The 13,475-nt window shown below is 42.3% G+C and overlaps 1 protein-coding gene across 2 annotated transcripts; it reads left to right on the forward strand.

Moving 5' to 3' along the window:
* Window positions 1–234: 234 nt before the first annotated feature.
* On the forward strand, window positions 235–13,430 carry itga6b (integrin, alpha 6b). 2 transcript variants are annotated; one of them, XM_026312614.2, is made up of 26 exons: window positions 235–506; window positions 5,270–5,397; window positions 5,517–5,596; window positions 5,834–6,095; window positions 6,268–6,399; window positions 6,510–6,723; window positions 6,832–7,025; window positions 7,140–7,237; window positions 7,410–7,537; window positions 7,619–7,708; window positions 7,833–7,894; window positions 8,422–8,585; window positions 8,675–8,815; window positions 8,929–9,044; window positions 9,208–9,364; window positions 9,466–9,540; window positions 9,628–9,707; window positions 9,796–9,873; window positions 9,959–10,061; window positions 10,203–10,373; window positions 10,550–10,648; window positions 10,751–10,861; window positions 11,036–11,134; window positions 11,623–11,748; window positions 11,914–11,994; window positions 12,588–12,729. In XM_026312614.2, the coding sequence occupies exons 1-25, from the start codon at window positions 331–333 to the stop codon at window positions 11,980–11,982; spliced, it is 3,153 nt and encodes a 1,050-aa protein (XP_026168399.1). In that variant the 5' UTR covers window positions 235–330; the 3' UTR covers window positions 11,983–11,994; window positions 12,588–12,729. The 2 variants fall into 2 exon arrangements, with proteins under 2 accessions (XP_026168399.1, XP_026168398.1); XM_026312613.2 differs by lacking the exon at window positions 11,914–11,994 and having other exon boundaries at window positions 12,588–13,430.
* The last annotated feature ends 45 nt before the right edge of the window (window positions 13,431–13,475 follow it).

Raw genomic sequence — 13,475 nt, forward strand, 5'->3', positions numbered from 1 at the left:
CTCAGACTACAGCAGTGATCTGCTGCAAACTGACAACAGAATAAGTTTTTCATTATTCCCAACTAAAATGTACTTGGCCAGTGTGAGTTAGCAAGTAGTTTAAGGTGTGGTGGGTATGTGTGTGTGTGTGTGTGTGTGTGTGTGTGCGCGCGTGCGTGCGTGTGTGTGTGTGTGTGTGTGTGTGCGTGTGCCAGGAGAAGCCAGTGGGAGGAGCAGCCACAAGTAAAGTGGACCACAGTCAACCAAGCCTCCAGCAGTCAGTCTCTGCGCCTCTTGTCAGGAGAAGTCACCTTGCACACTTCAGGGCACCTTTGCATTTGATTGTAGTCCATGGAGGACAGGATCACCTGTGGACTGTGGCTGCTCGGCTTTCTGCTGGGATGTGGGCAACTCTCGGCTTTCAACCTGGACACCAACTATGTCCAGCGGAAGATCGGAGACAAAGACAGCCTTTTCGGCTTCTCCCTCGCCATGCACAGGCAGCTCTCTCCGGCGGATAAAAGAATGTAAGAGCCACAGTTTTGTTCTTACTGGGGACATGTCTGGAGCCCATTTATTTACTCCTGCGCCGCCCTAGCCTTAGAGACACGCTTTTTACGCCTTTAAAATAACTCCAGTAACCATTTGTGCTTGCTAATTAAAATGTCAGAGCAGTTCCGACCATACAGAGTTAATTTTAGGTTCCCAGAGCTGCTTCATGAGATGAGAAACGGCTTTAAAGCTGCTCTGAGAGCCAGTAAAGTCTGAGTACAGACAGGGGGGCTCGGCTCAGAGCTAGTCTCAGAGCTAGTCTCATGGCTCAGGCTCAGGTATGTTATGTCGCAGGTGGTTTCAGAGCTGCAGCTTTTCTCACAAAGCTCAACAAACGTCCTTCATATCCTTCACATAGTGTCCTGTTTACAACGCTACAGTCAGTGAAGTACTATTCAGATACTATTCAAGTACCGAAATGTGCTTAAAGTACTTAAAGTAAAGGGTTTAGTGCAGAAAATGCCCCCATGTGAGTGTTATGTAATATATTTGAGTTCATTACTGATTATTATTATTATTACTGATGGATAAATATGTAAGTACCATTTTAATTATTGGAGATGGTGAAGATGGAAGTACTGCTTTATATACTGTGAAGTAGTCCAGCCATGATTTATCAGCTTATTGTAGATTTTCTATGTAAAACTGTGATTTCATGTAGTAAAGTCAGCAATGACTATAGCTGTCAAATAAATGTAGTCGATGAAGAGGATTTCTCTCTGATCTACAATATGAATCACAATAATAATAAAAATTGCAATTGAGTAAAGTACAAATACTGTAAATATACACTATACTTGATCACAGTACTAAATGTATTTTGGTATATTCCATGATATAGCAATAGATGCTGCTTAGTGGGTTTATTTATTTAAAGCATGATCAATACACAGATGAGCAGATGGGATGAAACCTCTGCTGTAACTAGTGATTTGTGATTGTTTAACTAATACCTTAAGGGAACCATGGTGTGTTTATCTATCAATGCATCCTGGACAACTGAGGCTCAGAGTTATATGAATTCCTGAGGCTTTTACTCTCTACCACCGAGGTCAAACACAGTTCTTAAAGTTATTTACACATTTGTCCTATTGCTACACATTCGCGCCCGCAGTGGCAGATTGTGTCCTGGTCTCAGCCCTTGTCCAAATGATCAGCATGAGACCACAAAGTCCCTGTGCTTCAGGTTGTAAAGTTAAATATTAAAATGGAGCTCAGTTGGATTCTGTGAAGTGGAAAACAGGTCGTACCAGTGTGTGGTCAGATAACGTGGACTGAGTTGTTATTGCAGTAACTGAGTTGAAAATTGTGATTGCCATAATATGTAGCCCTGGTGTGAGGTGTTATTGAAGGCAGATATTCAGTGGGTTTATTTGACATGATGACACACCATGATATTTGTCCTGATAAGTTGTTAAAATACAATTATGTTTCACAAGTCTTTTGCAATCTCATATTCTCCTGTGACAAAACAGTCAAGCTTTAACCATCGTGATCATGTGTGTGTGTTCCATTAGGATGCAACGTTGTGTGTGTGTGTGTCCGTCTTTGAGCTTGAAGCTGTGTTTGTTTTGCATCTGATGGTGCTCACACTGCTGTAATATACGTGGGATGTGCTCTCTCTGTGAACTGTGTATTTGTGTTTATGTGTGCTGCCTGTACATGGTGTTCTTTGTGTATGTGTGAGTGTCTGGTGTGTTTTAGCGGTGCTGATGCATGCTGTGGCTGCGCACTGAGGCGTTGCCTTGTTGTCAGTCATTTGGAAGCGCACCAGAGAGCTCAGTGTGCTGCTTGATACATTCCTAACCCGCGGCAAGAGATAGATATAATAATTCATAGAATAATAGATTGAGTCTTTGTGCTGACAGTGATTTTTGTTCCTTGCAAGAGTTTACTAACTTACAGTAAAACAAAATGTGAGTGTTGGCGTGTGTGTACTCGCCCCCCCCCACCATGTGTGTCGGCTCACACATGGGTGTGCTCTGTGAGTCACAGTCCTTTGCCAGACATGCATGCCAACTTTTATTCAGACTTGTGTCTTCCACTGCCTTTCGTGCCCTTCGGGGCTGAGCGTTACATGTACCTGCAGGAGAGGACAGGAGCTGATGGGATCAAGTATATACATGTGTCTGTGAGCGTGAGTGAGCATTCCATGGTTGGTCATAATTGCCAGATGGACCTGTCTATAAAATAAAATCAAGAGGAAAAGTACAAAAGTATAAGTAGAAGAGGAGAAGGAGAGGAAGTGAGAATTTAGGGAGGTTTTAAGAGCTTGGATTTAGTGTGAGAAATGTGTGGGGGGGAAAGTAAATGTATATGTGCTGCTGAGAAATAAACAGGCGCTGGAGAAATGTCGCAAGAAGGTATAAAGACATGCTGTAAGGACGAACAAGTTAAGGGGTAATGGCTTGGCTCCGAAATAATGTTGGAGGCAGGAGTGTGAAGTTTGATGCTACAGCCAGTGTTCTGTCTGAGTGTATCTGATAAAGCATGAGAGACTCAGGTTATTTCAGGTCATTCAACATCAAAGAGATAGCGAGAAGAAAGAGGATTGGTGAAGGAATGCTGAGAGGATCATAATTCAGTTTTACATCTGGGCACCACATATAAGCTGTTATACAGCCACGTGAGCTCAAGCCTGGCAGACGGATGGAAGGAGAAGTTGGGCAACACGTCATGAACGTCTGGATCTGCAATGCCTCCAGCTGATACGGTGCCACGGGCCGTTGCTAAGCGACTGGCAGTGCCCTAGCCATCAGCCAATTTTATGACACAAAACAAAAACAAACAAACAAAAAAAACAACAACACACCTGTCAATGGTCTCTTTAATGGTCACTGCACAGGGAGAGACCACCCATGCGTCTGAACATTAATGCACTTTCTCTATATCTGTTTGTCTCAGTCCTTCCTGTAGGCTCAGACTATGTGTAGGAGCTTCCTCTGCTGCTGGTGAAAGATTAGAAAAACAGCTGGATCACTGACAGAAGAGCAGCATGCCAAGCTGACCACAGTGCTGCAGGCTCATCATGCCTCAGGCGCATCATGTCAGCTCTTCCCTGTCAGAAAATAACAAAAATCCATAGCAATAAAAATAAAGTGTGTCCATTGAGAGTAGCTTTCAATTCAGCTTTGGAAACTATGTAAACAACTAGTGCAAATTTCTGCTGTCTAGTAGGTCAGTAAAATAATCATGTACATTACCACATCATTGTTGCCGTTTGAGCACTATAGTTGCATTTGGACCGAGTAAGATCTGAAGGAGTTTCACAGAGTGATTATGTTGAAATAAGAACTACAGTATCTATTCTATAATGCAGCAGGGATCCCAGACACAGTGACCCCGTTCCCCAGAGTCCATATGCCGTGGCAGTGGTCTTTCTGTCCATTCACCTGACATCCTGGTTCTCTGAGGATAATCGGAGCGGAGATGTGCCCACCTGGGATTCATTGTTAGTCACGAGTCTGCTGTTTAATGCGATGACTCGTTTGAATCAGTCTTGTCTTTAGTGGAAAGGCACATGCCCTAACAACTTCTATTAGTGTGAAAACATGTTTTTTACTCAGTACGATAGAGAGTTGGCTAAGACTGTGTGGTATCAAATGTCAAGTGTCACTCACTCTCTGTGTAGTTCTAAGACTGGTTGGACATTGAATGGGTGGGATAACAGCACAGATTATACTACTTTGGTTTTTGAAACATTGCAAAACCAGTGGTTAAAATGAAGTAAACTGTGTACACTGGTCCATCATGCAGGAGTGTGTTTTCATAGAGACAATGTCTCTTATTGATGAGAATTAAAATCATATTTCCTCACTATTTCCTACAAATCACATTTAAATCCATCTAAGAACAGCAGCCTGTGTGTGAATGTTATGTCATATTAATGGATTTATTATCCTTCGCTAATCCCTGTCACGCCCACTGAAGTCACTGTTCACGCTGATTTATGCTTTTTCAAAACGTTAACCTTACTGTTTGAAATCTTCTCCCATATGCAGTTAGTGTCTGCAGTGTTGACATTTTCACTGCAAACATGTTGATCACATTAGGGCTCAGTTCTTCACTCTGACTATACGTCTCTGGAAATTCCCTTTCAGATGGCCTGTGTATCTGAGGCTGCTTTGTGTTGCAGCTAAAAATGGCTTTGCATTAGTCTGATCTGCTGAAGACAGCCTGCTGTACAGCGTTAGCTCCGAGGGTCATCGGACAGACAAAGCAAACCCGAGATAGCACCAGGAAACATAGAGAGATCAGCATATTGACAGTGTGTATATGCCCTTACTCTCCACTGTGAACCTCCATACAAAAGATGACATCCTTGCCCTGTTTGATTTACTCTGTCATAAACCCTGGGAGCTGGATCCTCATCTCTAAGGCTTGGGTGCGGCATTTGCCCTTGCCCTTGGTCCACAAAGACACCCTCTGTGTGTGTGTATCTGTGGAGAGAGATTGAAAGCCTGGTTCAATCAACAGCAGGCGTTTGAAAGGGGTTTTTGACTCAGCTGGGCAGTGAGGACATGGAACATAATTTTTTGACAGATGTGTGTGAATACGGCTGCTTTGTTACTGGAATATGTGATAATACAATGTGCAAGTGCAAGAAATGTCAGAGCACATCTCATTCTGTCCCAGAGACGACAGAATAGTGTCAGTGCTTGAGCCTCTTTTTACGATGTGCATTTGATTGAGCTCTATATGTTGTTTGACCTAATGGATCCATGTGTGTCTGTTTCAGGCTGCTGGTTGGTGCTCCAAGAGCCTCTTCCACACAAGGTCAAAAATCTAAAGTAACAGGAGGACTCTACAGCTGTGACATGAGCGCCACCTCAGAGCGGTGCACCAGAGTTAACTTTGATAATGGAGGTGAGGTAACTGCTAACACCTGCATTTGTCTCATATGTTTTTGGCAGTTTCAGGAACTTTTTCTCCAAGAACTGAGTCATGATACCATCTTTGTTTATTTCTATTTTTCTCTCCTGTAGAGGATTTAAACAAAGAAAGCAAACAGAACCAGTGGTTGGGAGTGACGGTCAAAAGTCAGGGGCCAGGAGGAAAGATTGTGGTAAGATCGTATGTCTTTGTATCAGACTCAGCTCATTATTTTAAAGTTGTCCAAACAGCTACCTACACAACATCTGAAATCTGTTTTTTAATAATATTTAATGGAAAGGTGAGTGGTTATGATTTAGGGGTACTTGTTTGGACAACATGATGATAAGGTCCAAGAACCAAACAGATTTGGCTTGGCCACTTCAATTACAGTTTTATGGGCCTCAACACCTCCCTCCTCTCCTTGTAGACCTGTGCCCATCGTTACCAGCGCCGTGCCAATGTGAACACACAGCTCGAATCCCGTGACATTATCGGGCGCTGCTATGTGCTGAGTCAGGACTTGACAATAAATCCTGGCTCAAGTGAGGATGGAGGTGGCTGGCACTTCTGTGACAGTCGGCCCCGAGGCCATGAAATGTTTGGCTCCTGCCAGCAGGGCCTCTCTGCGACTTTTGACAAGGACTACCACTATCTCATCTTCGGGGCTCCTGGAACATACAATTGGAGAGGTAGTGTGATGTGTGTGTGGATGTGTGATGTGTGATGTGTGTGTAGATGTGTGACAGTGAATGGCATGCACATGCATCATGCTCCACAAGCACATGTTCTTTATTTTACAGTTTATATGATCTCTAAAGTTGACTTTTGTTTTATACCTTTTCTTGGTGTCTCCTCTATAAGGCGTGGTACGCTTGGAACAGAAGAATGACACTCTGTTAGAGATGGGCATCTTTGACGATGGTCCCTTTGAGACAGGAGATGAGAGACAAAAGAACCCTGAACTTGTTCCTGCTCCTGCCAATAGCTACTTGGGTAAAATTCTCAATCTTCACCAGGACTGTGGTTGTTTCATTTACACAGAAATGCATATTCCAAGTACCTAACCATCCTAAATAAAGCATTCCTTTGTTTTCCATTTTCAGGTTTCTCTCTGGATTCGGGGAAGGCTTTGACCAAGAAGGGCGAGCTGATGGTTGTGGCTGGAGCTCCTAGAGCGAATCACAGCGGGGCGGTGGTGTTTCTAAAGAAAGGACCAGAATCGAGCAACATCTTGCTGGAAGAGTTGATCCTGGAAGGGGAGGGCCTGGCCTCGTCTTTCGGCTATGATCTGACTGTGTTGGATCTAAACAAGGATGGGTGAGTAACGCAAAGTGACGGACACAGCCTGTAACTTTTTCTTTGAAAGGTGCCATCGCTGTAGTTTTTATTCATACACTCACAATAGTGATGCTTCTTGTTTATTAGTTGGCAGGACTTGGTGGTGGGAGCACCTCAGTACTTCGAGAAGGATGGAGAAATTGGAGGAGCTGTCTACGTCTTCGTGAACAAAGCTGGAAACTGGGCCAAAGTCACACCCACCAGATTAAATGGAGCTAAGGACTCCATGTTTGGCCTGGCAGTGGAAAACCTGGGAGACATCAATCTGGATGGTTACCATGGTGAGGCCATATGGGTACTACTATGCGGTGGTCATTCCTGACACCCCTCTGTGAATGAAATGTGTGTACCTGCCTTACCACATTTGAACCCAGTGCTGTCATTCTTGCTGGCAGATTTCGCAGTGGGAGCTCCTTATGAGAATGGTGCTGCTGGGAAGGTTTACATCTACCTTGGATCAGCCAAAGGACTCCACTCTGAAAAACCTTCACAGGTGCTTTACAAACAATTGACTTGAACTAAGTATTACTCTGCTGCAGCATTTTGTAGCTGTAGCTTGCAAAAAATGTGATCCTGATTTTATCCAAATGTACTTGTTCTGTGTCACATCAGACATGCTGTACACTAAGCGGCTGGAATCAGACCTCGCGTTTGTTTTGTTATAGGTTCTGTCCGGCGAGCCTTTAGGCGTGAGGCTGTTTGGCTACTCTTTAGCAGGCAACATGGACCTGGATAAGAACTCCTACCCCGACCTGGCTGTCGGTTCCCTCTCCGACAGCGTGTTTGTCTATAGGTGAGTTAACTGGCACGTTAATCTGATCATATGATTCTGGTCATGTTCAGCGCGATGCTTACTGAGAACTTTTCCTCCCAGAGCCAGTCCAGTTATTAACATCAAGAAGGAAATCAAGTTCTCACCAAAGGAAATCGACCTCACCAAGAAGAATTGTGGCAACAACTTTTGGTTTGTTTCTTAAGATGTTTCGTTCAGCAGATGCTTCTTTTAATTTCTAGGCATCAATCAGTTTATGTAGAAAAACTATGTCAGTACTATATCTGATTATGGATAATCTGCACTGTGTACCCAGCTTGACCGTTGAGGCATGCTTCACCTGCACCGCCAGTTCCAGTAGCTACTCTTCCAAACTGAGTAAGCTGAGTCATGTTATTCCTTTATTAAAGTAGATTTCATCTTTATCATATTTTCTTTTCCTTTTATCAGAAAATACAAAGATTTACAAGCGAGGAACAGCTCCAGTCAAAAGTTTGAGAACACACATTTTTCCAATTAATTGTACTTTTGCAAAATATAACTAAACACGTAGAAGCTGTGTCTCTCTGTTTAAAATCATAATGACAGCTGTAATTACTAAAGAAACTATCTGACCTCATGAAGAAACGTTTTCTGCATGATCATTTAGAGCTTTTAGAAATGGCCAGTATTTCAGAGGTATGTAAGTTATGTCTGCAAAAGGTGGCTACTTTGTGAGTCAAAAAATGACTTAAAATGATTCCATATAAACTGCAAACATTTCAATAAAAACTCAGGTGTTCTCAAACTTTTAGCGTAGTAAATTGTAATGATGAATATTAATAGACTTTGCATAGTGTTTTTTTATTTTCATCTGTCATTGTTCATCCTTGTTTCTTTTATGTCCCTGCTTCCCTTCCATCCAGTGGTGGAGTACATCCTTAAGGCAGACGCTGACTACAGGAAGTTGAATGCTATTCCCAGAGTGATCTTCGCTCAGTCCTCCGACAACGGCTACGAGTCCAAAGGAACCATAAACATAGACAGCAAAGGGACAAAACAGTGTGTCACACGTCAGCTCGTTGTACAGGTAGTGACTCGTCTCTTGAACTTCCCCGTTCTCATTTGGTTAAAGTGCATTGTGGGTGGTGTTTAATGTTGCAAGACGTCGCCCCACAGGAAAATATTCAAGACAAGCTCCGTGGGATCCCCATCGATGTGTCTGTGGCCATTCAGGGCACCACACGTAAACGCAGGCAGAGCTCAGTTCCTCAAATTCCACCTGTCCTGGACAATGAGTCAACGACAACTCGATCAGAGGTGTGTGCGATACTTGCTGTTTGAACTTTATTGATGGATGGTATCTCTTTGACACGTAGTAGATGTTTCCACTGTCTCTGTATAATCCATTGTGTGTGTAAATGTGTTTGTAGGTGAATTTCCTGAAGGTGGGTTGTGGCAGTGACAATGTGTGTCAGAGCAACTTGCAGGTGAAATATCGCTATGGCCACAGGTCGACTGATGAAGACACATTCACGCCGTTAGAATTGTAAGAGGATACACACGCAAACACACACACACACACCTGTTTTTCATATGTGTATCATTCCATTTTGGCTAATTTCAGAGGGGATTTATATTGCCTCCCAACACCATCTATGCACACACACTTGCCAGGCTTGTACAGGCTCATAACTCCAGTCTGTTTATAGGGAGAATGGTGTGCCGGTGATCTCGCTCAGTGACCAGAAAGACATCGCCTTGGAGGTCACAGTGACCAATCTCAATGGTGACGATGCGTACGAAGCCTATGTGAAAGCTTCCTTCCCTCCCTCCCTTACTTACTCTTCTTCCCATACACCACCTAATGTGAGTCCCTCTTTCTCTGACACTCTCTCACATGCACACAGATATAAATATACCAGTTTGTGGTTCTGACTGCGACTTGTTACTGATTTCACGATCAACAGGTACGTTGCGAAGCCAATAAAGACGGTTCTAAGACTCAGTGTAATCTTGGCAACCCATTCAAACGTGACTCAGAGGTGAGAAAAAGAACTTGCACTCTGTGTTGCCTCTGCACAAGCATCACTGGTAATACATTGAAACTGTGTATGTCTGTGTGCATATAGACAACCTTCTACATTATAATGCATACATCAGGAATCTCTCTTGACACTACTGAACTGGAGATTGAGCTTCAGCCTAATACGTAAGTATGTCAAAGCTTGAGATATTGTCTTCGAATCTAGTTTTAGTTCCTGAGAATATCTGAGTGTGTGTAACCTCTGATCTGACAGGACAAGTGACCAGCAGAATATACCTCCTGTCTTTGCAAAGGCAAAGGTGGCCATTGTGCTGCAGCTGTCTATATCAGGGTAAGAAACACACATATTGTAGATATGTGAGAAACAAAAGTACACGCAGGTTCATGCTACTAACTATGCATTTCTACCTTTCCAGACAAGCGCAGCCATCTCAGGTCTATTTTACAGGAGAGGTCATAGGTGAGGCAGCCATGAAGACTGAGAGTGAAGTTGGCAGCGCCATCACACACCAGTTCAGAGTGAGTACAGAAAAACTACTGGACCAGAAGGACTTTATTTCTGGAACTTATTTTCATTAATCCGACATACTAGATGTACATGTGCTTAAGTTAGATACAACATCAGCTGAGGTACAATACTGTCCCTGTCTTGTTTTACAGATAATCAACCTGGGCAACCGCTTGACAGACTTTGGCACAGCCACCCTCAAGATCCACTGGCCAAAGCTGACAGAGAATGGGAAGTGGCTGCTCTACTTGATGAAGATCAGCTCAACAGGAGTGGAGAAGATAGAGTGCTCTCCGAAAAATGAGATCAACCGTCTTGGCCTGGTCAGTGAATCAAATCAGTGTGTGGTGTTCACTCTACCCACACATATACTGTGTTTTTCCTCATGATGTTTCTTATTAAATAGCAACAGAGATGGAAGAAGTTTACATTTTGTTTAGATAAATAAATTAGTTGAGTTAAATTTAATTCTTACAAGTATTTTTTTTTTTGCTTTAAGGAAACAACTAACACCAGGATAAGAAGAGCAGCCAAAAACAAAGATGAGAGTGATGGCATTATTTCCCGCTTAATTGAGACCAAGAACTCAAAAACACTGGTAACACTGCACGAGTACTATTCTGTTCTCTAGATTTACATTATTATATGTTATATGCAGTAGGGGAAAACAGTAGTAAGCTTGCGTGTGTTTCTTTGACAGTCCTGTGACAATGGGGCGCAATGCATGACCATAACCTGCCCCCTGCGAGGTCTGGACAGTAATGCAGTTATCACACTCTACTCTCGCCTCTGGAAGGGCACTTTCATAGAGGTAAAACAATGTTCTTACTCAGCTTTCATGCCAAGATTTGAGATGAGTAGAAACTTTATGGTATTGGCTGATCTGTCTTTGTAGACCAGCTCATACAGCACACAGATCTCTGGCTGTTTTCACTTAGAAATAGCACTTATTGCACCATTTCTTTTTTTTTTTTTCTTTTAACAGGATTATTCCAAGTTACATCATGTGGAGGTGATAGTGAAGGGTTCTCTACATGTTCATAGCACAACATTGAACACAGTGCTGGAAAATGCTGAGACGCAGGTAATTAAACACACCAGTAAAAAGATTTTATGTATGTATTTTATGTACTGGAACAAAAAGGTAAAATGATTAGGCAGTTTTATGTAACAGTCCTTTAATGCTGATTAAAATGTAGTTTACACTGTGAACCACAGAATGTTAATACTAATAGCGAGCAGGTGATGGCTTATGAAACTCTGGGGCTTTCTCTCCATTTGTTATTTATTATTCTTGTTAATTTGTTCATTAAGCTTTGGGGATTTAAAGAAAAAAAACTACAGTGACATCTAGTGGATTCTTAAACTTACAGCAGGCCTTAAAGACAGAATCGCCTCTTTTTTTTCAGTTTTACTCTCATATGTGCACAAAAAATGTGCAATCATTAATACATATAATCATTTTGTTCAGATGTACATCATTACAGTTACCCAGCAGTTTAATATTTCACAAATAGAGTATGAAGTAGCAGTAAGTAACATTTGAAGTTTCGACCTTATTGTGCTCCCTAGGTGAGACTGACGGTGTTCCCAGAGAGGCGTTCAGCTCAGTATGGAGGAGTTCCCTGGTGGATCATCGTACTGTCCATCCTGTTCGGACTGCTGTTGTTGGGCTTGCTGGCTTTCCTTCTCTGGAAGGTAGAAAACATGACAAAACATGACACCCGTGCTACAAGAAATCATAGAAGTACATTTATGTCTTTGTGATTTGAAATGAAAGCACTTTAACTATGATTTTAATTTGAAATCACGTAGTCTGCTATTTACTATCCACACAACATTTAACAATTTGCCTTTCCTCAGTGTGGAGTCTTTGGGAAAAAGAATAAAGCGGATCCTTCAGAAAAAGCGACACTGACATCAAATGCTTAAAAATGAGAGAGGGTAAAATTACCTGGCTTGCTACCAATGAGTGAAATTTCCTTCCTTGCTCCCTTTGCTGCGAAAGTGCTGCTTTCTGGTATTTGGCAGGCAGTGGGCAATTCTCACACTGTGACAGGAATGCTGTGATAAAAGCTGATGATTTCTGCAAAGAATTTTCACCTACGATTTTCACACATGTTCATGTGTGGATCATTACAGTTTGCCTGCATGGCCAGGGGAGGTGATAGCTGATAAGCAATAACTGTGTTATTTAATACTCTGAGGAACGATACCCTGGGGGCTGCTCTGCATCTCTCTGATTTTCTTTCTTCCTCTGTTTTCCATTTTTTTTCTGTTGCTCTAGCACATGCAGTATCTCAGTCTGACAGTTTCTTTCTCTGTCCATTCATAAACAGGCGTTAGAATATGTTTCCTTTCTTTAAGAGGAGTGCAGATGGGTTTCTCTTAATGGACTTGCTGCATCTTGGCTTTTGACTGTGAAACAGACTGATGACAAATGTCTCCTAAAACCTCCTTTGCTTTCTTTGAACACCTTTAAATAGCCTCGTCTCAAAACAAACTGCTGATTTTGTTTTCCACTCTCTTCTCTGCAGTGTGGATTTTTTAAACGTGCAAAATATGAAGACAAGGTTCCCAGTTACAGCGCAGTGCGAATCAAACGGGAAGAAAGGGTGATAAACACCGGGAAGGGTGACTGGGAAAACCTGGAAAAGAAGCCCTGGATGACAACCTGGCATGACAGCAAACATTATTCTTAACAGCCAATTAGATCCGATTCCAAACAGATTCCCATCGCTTACTGATGAACTCCCAGTTTCACAGATTTTTCTTGCCCTGTCTTTGCACAACATGGACTGTAAATATTAAGATTCAAAAAAGCATTTGCTACAGAGAAACTCCTGCAGGACTAAAAACTTGATCAAACATTCTGCTTTTGGGGCTGATTTGGTCTTGGATGAAGTCTGTATAAACCACTGGAAGGAGAGGTGCATTGTGGGAGAAGGTCCTGCACAACTACTGTCTGAACTTCGGAGCTTGTTTTGTACATTTACTGTGTTCAGTGTTGACTGGGGGAGGGAGGGACTGTTTCTATTTTTTTTTGTACATTTTTTGACTGTTTTGCAGGATTGTATTTATTCTTCATGAGGAGTACTTTCTGTTACTTTCTGTTGTGTCCTACAGGCCAAAGAGTCATGCCATGCATACACCAACTAAAGTGTGTTTAGTTTCCCCAATTTTTAAGTGTAGTTTGTTTTATTTCTACTGTGCATCTGCCTTAATTATTAATCTTACACCTTTTGTGCCTTAAGTTGTAAATTATGGAGACACTGCAACTTATCCAGATTTGTAAACCTACTACAAAGCCTCTGCAGAATTGGCTGGAAAATAGAAGCAAAGAGAGCAAACAGATGTATTGATAAAACCCTTTGTTGTTATATTCATGTGTTCTGTGTGTCATTTTAAAAGGCCAAGTTGAAAAC

This window comes from Mastacembelus armatus, chromosome 17, assembly GCF_900324485.2.
Source record: "Mastacembelus armatus chromosome 17, fMasArm1.2, whole genome shotgun sequence".
In the NCBI taxonomy this organism is placed as follows: Eukaryota; Metazoa; Chordata; class Actinopteri; order Synbranchiformes; family Mastacembelidae; genus Mastacembelus; species Mastacembelus armatus.

What these genes read in the sequence shown, in the direction of transcription:
- itga6b (XM_026312613.2), top strand. Translation starts at nt 331, where the DNA reads ATGGAGGACAGGATCACCTGTGGACTGTGGCTGCTCGGCTTTCTGCTG. An exon ending in GGCCAGGAGGAAAGATTGTG is followed by an intron (nt 5,597 to 5,833) that starts GTAAGATCGTAT and finishes CTCTCCTTGTAG; the next exon opens with ACCTGTGCCCATCGTTACCA. An exon ending in TGGAACATACAATTGGAGAG is followed by an intron (nt 6,096 to 6,267) that starts GTAGTGTGATGT and finishes CTCCTCTATAAG; the next exon opens with GCGTGGTACGCTTGGAACAG.